The following is a 17,848-nucleotide window of genomic DNA, read 5'->3' on the forward strand; positions in this document are numbered from 1 at the left end:
ACTCATTTCCATGACCTTACAGCTCTGAGCCATGACATGAAGTTCAGCCTCAAAGCGTAGCTAGTACGTACACTGATACGGTACAGTGGGAAACTGTAGGTTTCTGGTAAACCTGTTATGTCCAAGTGAAATCTGCACTAAACAGTAAACATTGAAGTCATGAAAGAAAACAATAAAGTCTATGTATCAGCAACATCACTGGAAAAGTAGCTGTTTACACCTGTGTGTAACTATCTAGTTACAGCACATAACATTGCCAAAACACTAACTTTTTCCACCTATATGTATAGTTAAGGGCGAACAACATTGCTTCGGTACAGTACAGTAGCAACCTTCAGCGGGAAGCAGAAATGGACAGTGCCCCAATCAGCCTTGCATGGAGGGAAAACTTTAACGAGCAAACTCGAGTCGGTGGAAGTTGCTTCTGGTACCAATAAAGCCTAGGTGCTCTGGTTACAGTAGACAGGAAATCAGCACGTGTCATCTCCTGTGCCCTCCTTTGGGGGAGAGAGAGAGGGGGAGGCAGGGGATATTGTGTGTGGGGCGTGCAGTCCATACAAAGAGGTAGCTGGGTACTGTAATTTTGGGAAACAGGTTTATTGTCATCTTGACTGGGGAAGATATTATCTCTTGAGCGTACATGCCAGGATCAAAGAGAGTGTGTGCGTGCCAAGTCTGGATGAAGGATCTCCCTATAGGTGTGGCAGGAGCTGGGCACGGGAAGTCTGAGGGAAGTCTGACAGGTTGAGGAGGCATGTGCTGTTATAGACATTACTGTAACAATCAACAGTAAATGTATGACAGATAAGAGGAACTAAACCCAACGTTTTTCATCAGGGTGTTTTAAAACACTGAAACCACAAGGTGAACACATGCTGTTACTGTAGCTGCTGCTGTTCAAAGACAAATCCTGGATAGCCTCAGATGTTGTTGTATGGTGAATACATGTGTATGCGTACAGTATGTGTGTGTGTGTGTGTGTGTGTGTGTGTGTGTGTGTGTGTGTGTGTTTGGCAGTGACAACATCTCAAGCTGACCCAGGGCACTGTGTTCTTCACAGTAGAAATCATTTATGGAGCATGTGTGCTGCTCTGGTGGCTCTTCAGGGAAAATACCTTCTTATGCAACTACTTTGATGGGAACACACTTTGTCTCCTCTCTCACACGCATCGAGCTGTGAACTCATCTAGATAGTATGAACATTGACGTCACAAAAGGAGCTCGACACTTGTATTGAAAGGCCACCTTTCTCTGTATTGAAAACATTGTGTAAACTAAATGACATTCTCTGTCCAAAAACAGTTCTGAAAACATTAATTTATGCCATTTAGCAGACACTTTTATCCCAAAGCAACTTACAATCATGCGTGCATATGTTTTACGTATGGGTGGTCCCGGGAATTGAACCCACTACCCTGGCCTTACAACCATGCTCTACCAACTGAGCTACAAAGGACCACACTGAAGTGCTTCCAGTCCCAATACTTTCATTGGGATGTATGCCACTCTTTTTTAAGTCTGTAAGACGAGTCCTGTTTATTTGAAATGTTGTTTTGGCTTTATAGTAAGATCTCTGTTAATCAGGCAGAAATTGTCACATACATACTTACAGTATAATATTATACTAATAATACAAAAACACATTAAAATACCACAACAGCGGAAATGCACTTTCTTTCAACTGAAAGACGGTGCCCAGAGCTTACTAATGATGTTGCACAACGATTTAAGTCACTAACCTTTTTATGCGAGTAAAGTACGTCTGCTAAAAAATTTCATGACAGTCCTGATGGAAACAGAACATTTGTCGGTAAACCTTCTAAATGTCAACAAAACAAAATACGCTAGACAAAGTGGGATCTTTTTGTGTCGTTAACTTAATTATGTGAGAAATGTCGGTGGAAATACTTTCATGCAAAAATATTGACATATTAGCGATCATATCAAAGTAATATGATACTCGGGAAAGCATACAGTTTTTTAGGCTACAGACAAAATAAGTTATGATAAACTTCACAAGGTGGTGAAAGTGCAAGGTGATGAGCTTGATGCTCCTTTCCAATATATGTCTTATTCTGGTCTTATTCTGGTGACATGAGGATCGATTCTTGGCTGCCGTTTGACCAAATGTAAATACTGTAATCTCGCTCTTTTGTCCATAATAATGTCATCATGTAGCCTAGGCTATACCCACACTGTATCTGCCAGCTGTTGGCTAGAGCGCACGTGCCAATACCAGAGTGGGCACATTTGCTATATAAAGCAAGATTTTTTGTGACAAAACCATCAGTGAGTTGAAAATGCGATGGAAACCCATTAAACTTGTATTTTTTATTCAGTACATGGGAATTTAACTGCAAAGGTTATTTGTATGTGCACTACATCATCATGCACATACTTTTATCCGCAACAAGTCCATTTTATGCAAACACATCTCTGGTGGGAAATTGTGCTTATTTTATTTATGCGGATTTTAGAAAATGTGCATGAAAATCTGTCGCCAATTGGATGGAAACCTAGCTAATAAGTCATTGTTTTAGTCAAAGTATGATACAGTGGGGAAAAAAAAGTATTTAGTCAGCCACCAATTGTGCAAGTTCTCCCACTTAAAAAGATGAGAGAGGCCTGTAATTTTCATCATAGGTACACGTCAACTATGACAGACAAAATGAGAAAAATAATTCCAGAAAATCACATTGTAGGATTTTTTATGAATTTATTTGCAAATTATGGGGGAAAATAAGTATTTGGTCAATAACAAAAGTTTCTCAATACTTTGTTATATACCCTTTGTTGGCAATGACACAGGTCAAAAGTTTTCTGTAAGTCTTCACAAGGTTTTCACACACTATTGCTGGTATTTTGGCCCATTCCTCCATGCAGATCTCCTCTAGAGCAGTGATGTTTTGGGGCTGTCGCTGGGCAACACGGACTTTCAACTCCCTCCAAAGATTTTCTATGGGGTTGAGATCTGGAGACTGGCTAGGCCACTCCAGGACCTTGAAATGCTTCTTACGAAGCCACTCCTTCATTGCCCGGGCGGTGTGTTTGGGATCATTGTCATGCTGAAAGACCCAGCCACGTTTCATCTTCAATGCCCTTGCTGATGGAAGGAGGTTTTCACTCAAAATCTCACGATACATGGCCCCATTCATTTTTTCCTTTACACGGATCAGTCGTCCTGGTCCCTTTGCAGAAAAACAGCCCCAAAGCATGATGTTTCCACTCCCATGGTTCACAGTAGGTATGGTGTTCTTTGGATGCAACTCAGCATTCTTTGTCCTCCAAACACGACGAGTTGAGTTTTTACCAAAAAGTTCTATTTTGGTTTCATCTGACCATATGACATTCTCCCAATCCTCTTCTGGATCATCCAAATGCACTCTAGCAAACTTCAGACGGGCCTGGACATGTACTGGCTTAAGCAGGGGGACACGTCTGGCACTGCAGGATTTGAGTCCCTGGCGGCGTAGTATGTTACTGATGGTAGGCTTTGTTACTTTGGTCCCAGCTCTCTGCAGGTCTTTCACTAGGTCCCCCCGTGTGGTTCTGGGATTTTTGCTCACCGTTCTTGTGATCATTTTGACCCCACGGGGTGAGATCTTGCGTGGAGCCCCAGATCGAGGGAGATTTTCAGTGGTCTTGTATGTCTTCCATTTCCTAATAATTGCTCCCACAGTTGATTTCTTCAAACCAAGCTGCTTACCTATTGCAGATTCAGTCTTCCCAGCCTGGTGCAGGTCTACAATTTTATTTCTGGTGTCCTTTGACAGCTCTTTGGTCTTGGCCATAGTGGAGTTTGGAGTGTGACTGTTTGAGGTTGTGGACAGGTGTCTTTTATACTGATAACAAGTTCAAACAGGTGCCATTAATGCAGGTAACGAGTGGAGGACAGAGGAGCCTCTTAAAGAAGAAGTTACAGGTCTGTGAGAGCCAGAAATCTTGCTTGTTTGTAGGTGACCAAATACTTATTTTCCACCATAATTTGCAAAGAAATTCATTAAAAATCCTACAATGTGATTTTCTGGGGAAAAAAATCTCAGTTTGTCTGTCATAGTTGACGTGTACCTATGATGAAAATTACAGGCCTCTCTCATCTTTTTAAGTGGGAGAACTTGCACAATTGGTGGCTGACTAAATAATTTTTTTCCCCACTGTATATTTGGGCTTGAAGTGGGGAATTCGAAGTGGGACATTCATGGAAATCCGTGTCAATGCCGTGTGTTTTCTTATGATCTACTGTGAAAATAATTTCCAGACAACATTTCATTTCAGGGCTGGGTTTTATGGCATTGTTTATTAATCAGAAACAGCTGAGCTAAACAGCCTTGCATCCACTTGGCCGCCTGAGCCATGGAGCAAATTCAAACGAATGTTTTACCAGAAAATTATCATAATCAGTTGAATAATTTGTCAATTTGCAATTATTTTTTAGCTAGTTTTTATTAGAATATATATGATCATTTTAGATATGGTAAAATTGTGTGATATGATTTCATTTTGGAACCCCGCTCCCCCCGTCGCCCCAAGATGAATGGTTTTGACCATTCACTACCGCTTCAATACACACTCCACTGCAGCTAGAAACCCCACGTGTCTGTCCTATAATGAAAAGGAGGCCGCGAAAGAAAATTCAAGGAACTTGTTTATCTATTTTGTTGTGCTGTTGTCACATTTGTATTGGTGTTTTCTGTCGGATGTGCTCAGGGTGTTATTACATGTCATTTGCGGTGTGCATCTTGAGCAAAGTCATTGTAGCCTATCATTTCACTTCCCCTGTGAGAACCATGAGCACGGGCTGATTTGGCTTTTCTGTACTGCAGCCAAAGCCTGCCAGCAGCCTACCTACCAAAGGTTGCACCGTCCGTGTCCATTACAATGTAGAAAAATGCATGTCTCTTAACCTTTCGATAGTTATCCATATTACCAGAGATTCATCTTATTACTATTTCTATGGCGGATTCACGGTCACAATTTATGGAAAATGCCAAAACTATAGATGGCGAAGTCAAAGATACTAGTTTCCATCTGTTGGCAAAGTTTTCCCTAAATGCTTATGACAAATCCAGCTCCAGTCATAGCCAGCCATATCCCTAGCCAGCTAGCTAATCTTTTGTATATGGTGTAGTAAAAATAGAAAGCAACAACAGATAACATTAACTACCTAGATAAGGTTAGCAAGATAGCTAGCTAGCTAGATAAGGTTAGCATGCTAGCTAGCTACACTGACAGCTGTCAGTGCCCTATTTGATGGGAGAAATCACCTCGACGTTCCTTCCCAGCCCCAATTAATTCATATGTATAAGAAACCTGCGTCATTCTTCGGAGGTGGAACCTTATCAAGCTTTTCCGTTCTAGAACAGGAATTATGTTGCCCTCTGGTGGGGTCCTATAATAATCCTGCCTTCAATTAAATAACACTTTGTTAATCATTAAATACAATCTAATAACATTGTTGTAACAGCCTGTAGAGCAGAGAGAGGTTCAATAGGACAGAACCTAACGCAGTTGTTCTCTGTGTAGTGTGTTTTTGGCACTCAGTGATTCCCTGTGTCCCAAGACAGCAACAGATCAATGGCCCCAGAGTCTCTGAGTGGAATCAATGATATCTTCTCCTGTCCTCCATAAGCATTATATTAATGAAAGCTATAAACTTCACCTCAGACAACAGACAGCTCTCTCTTTACAACACCCCCGGGCCAAAAATGAATCAGATAACGTTTTCAAGAGCTTTTCAGGCTCAGTTTCCCCTCCCAAAAATTTAAAAGCTGGAGACTTCTGAGATGAGAAAGCGCAATAAACTTCCCAAACAAAATGCTGACATCATGGGGGCCTGTCAAGGTGAAGTGTAGGCATCCGTTGTCTTTGTGACCTTACAAGTCCCTGAACACAGACTCAGCTCACAGTAACAGATACAGACATTCATAAGTAGCTAAATATTTGCACCAAAAATATTCAACAAGGTAATGTGCGGTGGCATATACACATTAAATTGGCTACCATTATCTGGCTGTCATAACCACTCACGGAAAACCATGTCATTGTTAAAACTGCTTGGTGCTGAAAAAACACTCATTTTCGTTTTACGTTGCAAAGTGTTTAAAAAGTTTTCAGTTGAGTGCCCTATTGAACACTACCTATAAAGTGGTGTAGATTAAGGATGTAGATTAAGGAAGTACCTTAGTGACAGCAGGGTAGCCGGCGGCCACCTCGGCAGGGCAGTAGAGACTCTCCTGGTGGGACACCTGCACGGCTGTGGCCCACTGGTCCAAGAAGCCACTGGGGGTATACAGGCCACAGTCCCTCACGCTGGTCTCCCGCTCAAAGTCCTCACACACTCCGTCACCGTCGTAGAAGTAACACATACTGGGCTCCTCTGGAGGGAGAGAGAGAAGAGAGAAGTGTGAAGAGATTCAACCTTAATGTTCGCTCTTAAACCGCTTGGATTGTGTGGAGGTAAATTAACTTATGTTTATGTGAATGAACTTGAAAACTGTTTCAAAACTGTTTTGTATTAATGTCAATGAACTTGTTGAACTGGGCCCAGATTACACAATATATATATCGTAGTTTATCCATTGCATTTTAGCTATCAACTGCATTTGCTATAGTTGATCTTGTCTTGGTTCATTGTCTTGTCTTGTGTTGTGTTGGATGTTTAGGCCACACTCACTAATGTCCCACACCTCAATGATTATTCCTGCTTTATTCATGGGGTCTGAACACAATTTGGTAGAGAGCATTCAACATGTGGATAGAGGAAGCTAGGCATGCTATCTGTTTAGGAGAAAAAGCTTTTATTTGTTAAAATAAGCACTTTTAGCATGGTCGGTATTTTATAGTCTTTTAATCCCATCTGTTTAAAAATAAATATCTATAGATTTTTCAGAACTTTTAGTCTATTTGTGGTTTTTAAACTATTTTGTGCAAGGATAGGCCAGCTGTGTCACAAGGAAGAACCACAAATTACAAAGTTGAGATACAGTATACAGGTACATTTATCACACTTTTAATGTTTGACTGTGTGGTCCTCTCTTACTCAGTTAGTAGCGGATGGCCCTTACACCACCAGGGTTGTGGGTTCGATGTCCCGGACCACCCATACGTAAATGTATGCACAGTGGGGAGAACAAGTATTTGATACACTGCCGATTTTGCAGGTTTTCCTACTTACAAAGCATGTAGAGGTCTGTAATTTTTATCATAGGTACACTTCAACTGTGAGAGACGGAATCTAAAACAAAAATCCAGAAAATCACATTGTATGATTTTTAAGTAAATAATTTGCATTTTATTGCATGACAAGAGTATTTGATCACCTACCAACCAGTAAGAATTCCGGCTCTCACAGACCTGTTAGTTTTTCTTTAAGAAGCCCTCCTGTTCTCCACTCATTACCTGTATTAACTGAACCTGTTTGAACTCGTTACCTGTATAAAAGACACCTGTCCAAACACTCAATCAAACAGACTCCAACCTCTCCACAATGGCCAAGATCAGAGAGCTGTGTAAGGACATCAGGGATAAAATTGTAGACCTGCACAAGGCTGGGATGGGCTACAGGACAATAGGCAAGCAGCTTGGTGAGAAGGCAACAACTGTTGGCGCAATTATTAGAAAATGGAAGAAGTTCAAGATGACGGTCAATCACCCTCGTTCTGGGGCTCCATGCAAGATCTCACCTCGTGGGGCATCAATGATCATGAGGAAGGTGAGGGATCAGCCCAGAACTACACGGCAGGACCTGGTCAATGACCTGAAGAGAGCTGGGACCACAGTCTCAAAGAAAACCATTAGTAACACACTACGCCGTCATGGATTAAAATCGTGCAGCGCACGCAAGGTCCCCCTGCTCAAGCCAGCGCATATCCAGGCCCGTCTGAAGTTTGCCAATGACCATCTGGATGATCCAGAGGAGGAATGGGAGAAGGTCATGTGGTCTGATGAGACAAAAATAGAGCTTTTTGGTCTAAACTCCACTCGCCGTGTTTGGAGGAAGAAGAAGGATGAGCACAAACCCAAGAACACAATCCCAACCGTGAAGCATGGAGGTGGAAACATCATTCTTTGGGGATGCTTTTCTGCAAAGGGGAGAGGAAGACTGCACCGTATTGAGAGGAGGATGGATGGGGCCATGTATCACGAGATCTTGGCCAACAACCTCCTTCCCTCAGTAAGAGCATTGAAGATGGGTCGTGGCTGGGTCTTCCAGCATGACAACGACCCGAAACACACAGCCAGGGCAACTAAGGAGTGGCTCCATCAGAAGCATCTCAAGGTCCTGGAGTGGCCTAGCCAGTCTCCAGACCTGAACCCAATAGAAAATCTTTGGAGGGAGCTGAAAGTCCGTATTGCCCAGCGACAGCCCCGAAACCTGAAGGATCTGGAGAAGGTCTGTATGGAGGAGTGGGCCAAAATGCCTTCTGCAGTGTGTGCAAACCTGGTCAAGACCAACAGGAAACGTATGATCTCTGTAATTGCAAACAAAGGTTTCTGTACCAAATATTAAGTTCTGCTTTTCTGATGTATCAAATACTTGTCATGCAATAAAATGCAAATTAATTACTTAAAAATCATACAATGTGATTTTCTGGATTTTTTTAGATTCCGTCTCTCACAGTTGAAGTGTACCTATGATAAAAATTACAGACCTCTACATGCTTTGTAAGTAGGAAAACCTGCAAAATCGGCAGTGTATCAAATACTTGTTCTCCCCACTGTATACTGTTGAAGTCAGAAGTTTACATACACCTTAGCCAAATACATTTAAACTCAGTTTTTCACAATCTGACATTTAATCCTAGTAAAAATTCCCTGTCTTAGGTCAGTTAGGATCACCACTTTATTTTAGGAATGTGAAATGTCAGAATAATATTAGAGAGAATGATTTATTTCAGCCTTTATTTATTTAATCACATTCCCAGTGGGTCAGAAGTTTACATACACTCAATTAGTATTTGGTGACATTGCCTTTAAATTGTTTAACTTGGGTCAAACTTTTCGGGTAGCCTTCCACAAGCTTCCCACAATAAGTTGAATTTTGGCCCATTCCTCCTGACAGAGCTGGTGTAACTGAGTCAGATTTGTAGGCCTCCTTGCTCGCACATGCTTTCTCAGTTCTGCTCACAAATGTTCTATAGGATTGAGGTCAGGGCTTTGTGATGGCCACTCCAATACCTTGACTTTGTTGTCCTTAAGCCATTTTGCCACAACTTTGGAAGTATGCTTGGGGTCATTGTCCATTTGGAAGACCCATTTGCGACCAAGCTTTAACTTCCTGACTGATGTCTTGAGATTTTGCTTCAATATATCCACATAAAAGTGTACCAGTCCCTCCTGCAGCAATGCACCCCCACAGCATGATGCTGCCACCCCCGTGCTTCACGGTTGGGATGGTGTTCTTCGGCATGCAAGCTACCCCCTTTTTCCTCCAAACATAACGATGGTCATTATGGCCAAACAGTTCTATTTTTGTTTCATCAGACCAGAGTACATTTCTCCAAAAAGTACGATCTTTGACCCATGTGCAGTTGCAAACCGTATTCTGGCTTTTTTATGGCTGTTTTGGAGCAATTCTTGCTGAGTGGCCTTTCAGGTTATGTCGATATAGGACTCGTTTTACTGTGGATATAGATACTTTCGTACCTGTTTTTCCTCCAGCATCTTCACAAGGTCATTTGCTGTTGTTCTGGGATTGATTTGCACTTTCTCTAGGAGACAAAACGCGTCTCCTTCCTGAGCGGTATATCGACTGTGTGGTCCCATGGTGTTCATACTTGCGTACTATTGTTTGTACAAATGAACGTGGTACCTTCAGGCGTTTGGAAATTGCTCCCAAGGATGAACCAGACTTGTGGAGGTGTTTTTTTCAGCACTTGGCTGATTTCTTTAGATTTTCCCATGATGTCAAGCAAAGAGGCACTGAGTTTGAAGGTAGGCCTTGAAATACATCCACAGGTACACCTCCAATTGACTCAAACAATGTCAATTAGCCTACCAGAAGCTTCTAAAGCCATGACATCATTTTCTGAAATTTTCTAAGCTTTGTGTATGTAAACGTCTGACCCACTGGAATTGCGATTCAGTGAATTATAAGTAAAATAATCTGTCTGTTAGCAATTGTTGGAAAAATTACTTGTGTCATGCACAACGTAGATGTCCTAACCGACTTGCCCAAACTATAGTTTGTTAACAAGACATTTGTGGAGTGGTTGAAAAACTAGTTTTAATTACCTAAGTGTATGTAAACTTCTGACTTCAACTGTATGTTAAAGTGTGTGCTATGAGGACTGGTAAGTGGACGAGTCCATTATCGAAGGGATCTTTTTCCTCAAGCACACAAGGCATCTTGGATAACACGGAGACAGATCCCTCAGATACTGACCAACAGTGAGTGGCAGACACATCCCACAAGATACAACTCCATTACCGCACACCTTAACATCAGTATCTCTCTGAAAGTACAATATATCAACAGGAGGAGTATTTTAAAATCCATCTGTCTCTCCCCTACCCTCCCCTCCTCTCCTCCTCTTCTCACCTCCTCCCCCTATCCTCTCACAGAGTGTAAACATGTCTGCCCTCTCTGCCCTCTCAGCAGTTCCAGCTTTCCCTCGCTTGTCTCCCATCATTGTTTTCATTTCAGTTGACAAAAATGGGATGTCTGCATAAATAAAGTAACACTCAAGGGGTGCCATCTCCTGCAAGGGAAGGCTGGGAAAGAGTAGGGCCTCCAGGAGCGTAACACTATCTGATGAACTTGACAGATTAGGATCATTTCTGCTTTATTTAGAGAGAGGGGAGTGGGAGAGAGAGAGAGAGTTGAGAGAGAGAGAGAGAGACCAGGCAGGAGGATACACCAGTATGGCTTTTCCAGACATCCCACCCGGAGTTGGGGCTGGGGCTGGAGCTGGGCTAGAGGAGTCTGGGTTGTGCGTGTGCTCTCACAATGTCGGGGGTTCCAGTTAGGGGGAAGGCAGCATTCCGTGCCAAGTTGGCTGGGCCTCCTTGAAATTCCAGCCCTCCCCAGTTCTGCTCCGCTTAGAGCTGTACTCTGCTCTGACGATGTTGAAACGAGGGGCTGCAGAGGGGGCATTTAGAATGCACTCCTGCCACGCCAAATGGATGGAGAGTGAGAAGGAATGAGAGGTAGAGAGAGAGAGAGAGAGAGAGAGAGAGAGAGAGAGAGAGAGAGAGAGAGAGAGAGAGAGAGAGAGAGAGAGAGAGAGAGAGAGAGAGAGAGAGAGAGAGAGAGAGAGAGACAGAGAAGAGGTGATTGAGTTCAGGAGCGAAACGACGATAAATGATGAACCAGAAGAGAGAGGAGAAGAAAGAAAGGGTGACAGAGGAAAACAAGGACGTAGAAAGAGGTGGAATAATGTTGGGAATAGATAGATAAAGAGAGGAGCACGCCAGAGAGAATGAGAGCTGTTCTGTGAAGCAGTACCATGACTCTATCCAACAAGGGAACCCAGTCAATACACATTTCCTTTATTCCCTTATGGCAACAGGAGTGTTCAGTATCTGTCCCTTTTCCCTAGCATGAGAGCATGTCAGGCTGCACTATGCTCTGTGTTAGCCGCTCGTCCAACACACAGACAGGCAGACACACAGACAGACAGAAGGTCCCTTCATTATAGTGTCCGATTTCCACACAAAAACTAGAAATATGTCAGGCAGTCACACACATATCCCAGAACGCTGCGGTCAACGGAAAACGACGCTGCCGGGCCGGCCAGCGATCTGACAGGGGTTGTGAGACACACACACAAACGTGCATGCAAAAATGTGCATGCACGCACATACAAACACACACATCACTTGACGAGGCGAGATCAGCTCTGACACAATGGGACTTTTTATAGTGTGCAAAAACAAGAGAGGATGAGAAAAGGAAAGGAACTCATCCATCTCTTAACCAACCAGTGACTGAAGAGGACGCCAGAGAATCCAATCCACTGAATGAATTTGTTTATTCTCTCTTCAAACGACAATCCTTTCCAGACTCTCAGCGAGACATCATTATGACCATGATACACAGTGGCATCTGCTCCTATGAGAAATGCATCAAGCCCTTGGACAAGTCCCAGACACAGATGTGAAACTAGTGAACGCGTCGCTGCTGTCACTCACAGAGCCAGCGTGTGACTAGCATGTTATTCACATCTTCCCACAACATACGCATCTCAACCACACACACTGGAGAGTCCTCCTACCGATAAGAGGCACAGCATCTGTCGCAACAGCTAGACAATCAAAAGAGCTTGCTGAGTTCAAAGGACCAATTAAATTGTCTGTGTGGTTCCACCTTCATAGAGACCTCAATGGGGATGGAAATGGTATCCTTCTGTGTCTTACCAATTAATCACCTTTTGGAGCATGCATACTGTGCCAGTTGTGGACATGATTGATTTTGATTCATAGAACCAGCCACTGTGTTAAATAACTGTTTAGAAAATATGTCACCATAAGTGACATACTGTACAAGTAATATGTTAACTTTAGGGACAAATAACTACAATGGTTAAAATGTCTCTATTTTGACATATTGATGGTGCTGAGGAGGACGTACCGACACAGTTGAAGAAGGGCTCCTTCTTACACTGGCTGGAGCAGCCGTCTCCATTCATAGAGTTCATATCATCACACTCCTCTCCCTGTGCCCTGAGAGACAGACAGACAGACAGACAGGAGACTGTTACTGGGAGAACACACACACGCAAGCATGTAGGCATGCAAACACACACACACACACACGTTACCTCTGGATGCGTCCATCTCCGCAGTATGGTGCCCCAAGCTGGTGTGTGAGGGGTGGGGAGGGTTCACTCTCACTGTGGGCTGAGATGGTTAGGACCTGGTAGGTGTACACACTGCCTGGTACCACTTCCCTAAAGACACACAAACACACAGATGAAAACGTTAGCTGGTACCACATCCCTCCATAAACACGCACACACAGGGGAGCAACCTTTAGCTGGCACCACATCTCTACAAACACACACAGAGAATAGACCTTTAGCTGGCACCACATCTCTACAAACACACACAGAGAATATACCTTTAGCTGGCACCACATCACTACAAACACACACAGAGAATAGACCTTTAGCTGGAACCACATCACCACAAACACAGAGAATAGACCTTTAGCTGGCACCACATCACTACAAACACACACAGAGAATAGACCTTTAGCTGGCACCACATCTCCACAAACACACACAGAGAATAGACCTTTAGCTGGCACCACATCACTAAAAACACACACAGAGAATAGACCTTTAGCCCACTGACCTAGAGTAGTGATAGAGTGGCCAAGACTATTGGCCCTAGAAAGACCAAGAGCATTTAAGGACGAATCCTAACTTAAGATCTGTGTGCATAACTTTTTCCACACACATGTCCCATTGACAAAATGTGTGTTTTACGCAACAGTTTGAGTTCAGCCCTATAAGAACAAATTCCAGTAACCTACAAAGAGAGGTCAATGAAGGCTCTGTACGATCACAGCTCAGATCAATGAGCAGGGTGAGGTTGGGTACGGATGTTACAGTGGGTTTCAATTGCAGTCTATTCAGGACAATGGTCCAGTATTCACACACTCGCTCTCCCCACCTGAACTGTCTGTCCCTACCGGCTGTATGGGTTCCTGCCTCTCTCCCTCCTACTATGTTGTACTGTAAGTGATATATCTATGGAGCCGCTCCACACAGACAGACAGAGTGAGTTCACATTCGAACAATAGGTCAAGGTGTGCTGGTCGCTGTGACCGCAGCATATGTGTGTCTGTTTATGTGTGGGTCTGTTTATACGTGTGTGTGTGTGTGTATGTGTGCCTTTTGTGCATTTGTGTGTGTGTTTGTGTATAGAGGTGAGGGAACAGCCACGGGGCCACAGTATGCTCATCTGTACACCTCTCCTTCCGCCCCACTCCGAGGACACTTAGACACAAACAAACATCTGGCGAGGGGCTTCAGCACTGCTTTCATTGGGTGTAATACAATATGGCCCGCGGAGGCCAAAAACAAGATGGGAGTTAGAAAAACATCCAGCTGCATAGCTCCGCATCAGTGTGCTCTCTGCGGTCCGAGCCAGCAGGATATCTCAATACTGTAGCCTACAATACAATGAATAGGGTGTCCACCCACTCTGCCCAGTGGTGATGACATTTCACTTCCTTATGTTATAAAATACATTTTACCAAGACAAATATGATTCTTCATGTTCTGAATCGTTCAGTGGGGTCTTTCTCTAACATATCATTAACATTGTATCCAAAAAGTCAGATTTCGTAACATACAGTGGGGGAAAAAAGTATTTAGTCAGCCACCAATTGTGCAAGTTCTCCCACTTAAAAAGATGAGAGAGGCCTGTAATTTTCATCATAGGTACACGTCAACTATGACAGACAAATTGAGAAGAAAAAAAATCCAGAAAATCACATTGTAGGATTTTTTATGAATTTATTTGCAAATTATGGTGGAAAATAAGTATTTGGTCACCTACAAACAAGCAAGATTTCTGGCTCTCACAGACCTGTAACTTCTTCTTTAAGAGGCTCCTCTGTCCTCCACTCGTTCCCTGTATTAATGGCACCTGTTTGAACTTGTTATCAGTATAAAAGACACCTGTCCACAACCTCAAACAGTCACACTCCAAACTCCACTATGGCCAAGACCAAAGAGCTGTCAAACGACACCAGAAACAAAATTGTAGACCTGCACCAGGCTGGGAAGACTGAATCTGCAATAGGTAAGCAGCTTGGTTTGAAGAAATCAACTGTGGGAGCAATTATTAGGAAATGGAAGACATACAAGACCACTGATAATCTCCCTCGATCTGGGGCTCCACGCAAGATCTCACCCCGTGGGGTCAAAATGATCACAAGAACGGTGAGCAAATATCCCAGAACCACACGGGGGGACCTAGTGAATGACCTGCAGAGAGCTGGGACCAAAGTAACAAAGCCTACCATCAGTAACACACTACGCCGCCAGGGACTCAAATCCTGCAGTGCCAGACGTGTCCCCCTGCTTCAGCCAGTACATGTCCAGGCCCGTCTGAAGTTTGCTAGAGTGCATTTGGATGATCCAGAAGAGGATTGGGAGAATGTCATATGGTCAGATGAAACCAAAATAGAACTTTTTGGTAAAAACTCAACTCGTCGTGTTTGGAGGACAAAGAATGCTGAGTTGCATCCAAAGAACACCATACCTACTGTGAAGCATGGGGGTGGAAACATCATGCTTTGGGGCTGTTTTTCTGCAAAGGTACCAGGATGACTGATCCGTGTAAAGGAAAGAATGACTGGGGCCATGTATCGTGAGATTTTGAGTGAAAATCTCCTTCTATCAGCAAGGGCATTGAAGATGAAACGTGGCTGGGTCTTTCAGCATGACAATGATCCCAAACACACCGCCCGGGCAACGAAGGAGTGGCTTCGTAAGAAGCATTTCAAGGTCCTGGAGTGGCCTAGCCAGTCTCCAGATCTCAACCCCATAAAAAATCTTTGGAGGGAGTTGAAAGTCCGTGTTGCCCAGCGACAGCCCCAAAACATCACTGCTCTAGAGGAGATCTGCATGGAGGAATGGGCCAAAATACCAGCAACAGTGTGTGAAAACCTTGTGAAGACTTACAGAAAACGTTTGACCTGTGTCATTGCCAACAAAGGGTATATAACAAAGTATTGAGAAACTTTTGTTATTGACCAAATACTTATTTTCCACCATAATTTGCAAATTAATTCATTAAAAATCCTACAATGTGATTTTCTGGATTTTTTTTTCTCATTTTGTCTGTCATAGTTGACGTGTACCTATGATGAAAATTACAGGCCTCTCTCATCTTTTTAAGTGGGAGAACTTGCACAATTGGTGGCTGACTAAATACTTTTTTCCCCCACTGTATAGGTTTATGTCCTCCAGATTTGAGAAGAAGGATGTCAAGTGCAATGGGAAAGTGAGCCTGTCAGTTAGCCAGTAGCCTTAATTCTTGCACAGAATCCAGCCTAGCTGACGCGATGCTATTTTCCAGATTTTTGACAACTTTCTTTCTCAGGCCTCCGTTGATTTAGTCACCTTAATTCTGGCCATCCTACAAGATAAAAACTCCTTTAACTTTTGAACAGATTGTGATAGAGACATGAGGTTTGGACCATTGGTTTTCTTAGATGATTATCTACACAATTAACGTATTATTTTACCCATTGGTCAAAATATGTGTTTTTGATTGGACACCCTACAATGGACGTGCCAAGGGAATCAGGAGATAAACTGTATGCATTGGTTTTGATTGTGCTTGATTTAATGGTCAGTTATCATCTTGAGAGTTGGTGGTTCATGTTTGGAGAGGATTTTTCAGGAGACAGAAGAACAGGGAAGATGTTATAGAATGCCAGTTAACAGAACCACATAGACCATCAAGTCCAATTAGTTTTTGAATGTCTTTCGTATTACTCCCCCCTCTGAGCTCACACACACAAGCACACGCAGACCCTCACACACACACACACACACACACACACACACACACACACACACACACACACACACACACACACAAGCAGACCCTCACACACACACACATACACACAAGCACACGCAGACCCTCACACAAACACACACACAAGCAGACCCTCACACAAACACATACACAAGCATACATACTCACAAAAACACACATGCATGCACACACGTGCTCTCAATCACTCACTAACAGAAAAACACACAATATTACAACCTACTCCATACCCGTGGAAAATATTTAAAAGAGCATGCACGCACGCACACACACACACACACAGACCAAAAAAATGGATTCCCATCCAAAACCCTAAATCTAACCCTAACCTTAACCATAATGCTAACCTGAACCTTAATCCCTAATCCTAAACATAACCGTAATCTTAATCCTAATTGTAACCCTAACATCTAAGCCTAAAATTGTATTTTTCCTCATGGGGAGCGGCAAAATGTTCCCACTTGTCCGAATTGTCCTTGTTTTACTATCCTTGTGAGGACTTCTGGGATCCACAAGGATAGTTAAACAAAAACACACACACACACACAATGCCCTCATTATTAGCATGTACGTCTATCCCCCTCTGGGAAACATAAGCCCTTGCCTGTTGATTACGGGCAACACCCCGACAACAAAACAATACACACACACACACAGAGAGACAAATTAGCCCTGTGTTCCAGAGCCGCTGCAGTGGCTGTGGCAGCCATCGCACTCACAGATGGGTTCATACGAGGCCAGAGCCTTCCCCTTCCTCACCCCTTCTCTTCCAGCCACCATCAGCAGACTTAGGAGGTGTTGGCACTAATGGCCAGGGAAGCAGTCACGTTTATTAAGTGGCAAAACAAATCATTTAAATGAGCCCTTAACATGAATGGCCCAGGCTGCCTTTTTATGCATCGATTTAGCTCTGTTCTGACTGGGACACTGCTGGGAACGGGGTTGCTCACATTCAATAAAACCCACACTTGGTGGGAAGCAGAGACATGCACACACACACACAGATGGAGGCTCATTGCAGGTACAGGCGCAGACAGACACACACACACACACAGTGACATAGACAGAGGCACAATGCAGACAAAGACACACACTCAGACATACACACATGCACTCTTGCACGCACATACGCACAGTACAGCACAGAGCACACCGACCGAACACAGAGCCCGTGCCTTCGAAATGTGTCAAAAGATTTACTGCAGGAAAGCCTTTTTTACCCTGGTGGTTTTCAGTATGAAATGTGTTCCATGCCTTCTCTTCCCAAAGACCCGGTCACTCTCCTACTCCCCCACAGCAGGAGAGAGAGAACATGGGGTTCCAATTG

The 17,848-nt window shown here is 43.4% G+C and overlaps 1 protein-coding gene across 1 annotated transcript in view; it reads right to left on the bottom strand.

Moving 5' to 3' along the window:
- Positions 1 to 17,848, bottom strand: part of LOC121582490 (pappalysin-1-like) — a 119,914-nt gene that overhangs the window by 52,323 nt on the left and 49,743 nt on the right. Inside the window, exons 8-10 of the mRNA XM_041898308.1 lie at positions 12,762 to 12,890; positions 12,572 to 12,663; positions 6,180 to 6,376 (exon numbers count right to left, since the gene is read on the bottom strand). Coding sequence (XP_041754242.1) covers positions 6,180 to 6,376; positions 12,572 to 12,663; positions 12,762 to 12,890 — 418 coding nt within the window. The remainder of the gene's footprint in view (positions 1 to 6,179; positions 6,377 to 12,571; positions 12,664 to 12,761; positions 12,891 to 17,848) is intronic.

The sequence above is a fragment of the Coregonus clupeaformis genome, chromosome 15 (assembly GCF_020615455.1).
Source record: "Coregonus clupeaformis isolate EN_2021a chromosome 15, ASM2061545v1, whole genome shotgun sequence".
Classification (NCBI taxonomy): Eukaryota; Metazoa; Chordata; class Actinopteri; order Salmoniformes; family Salmonidae; genus Coregonus; species Coregonus clupeaformis.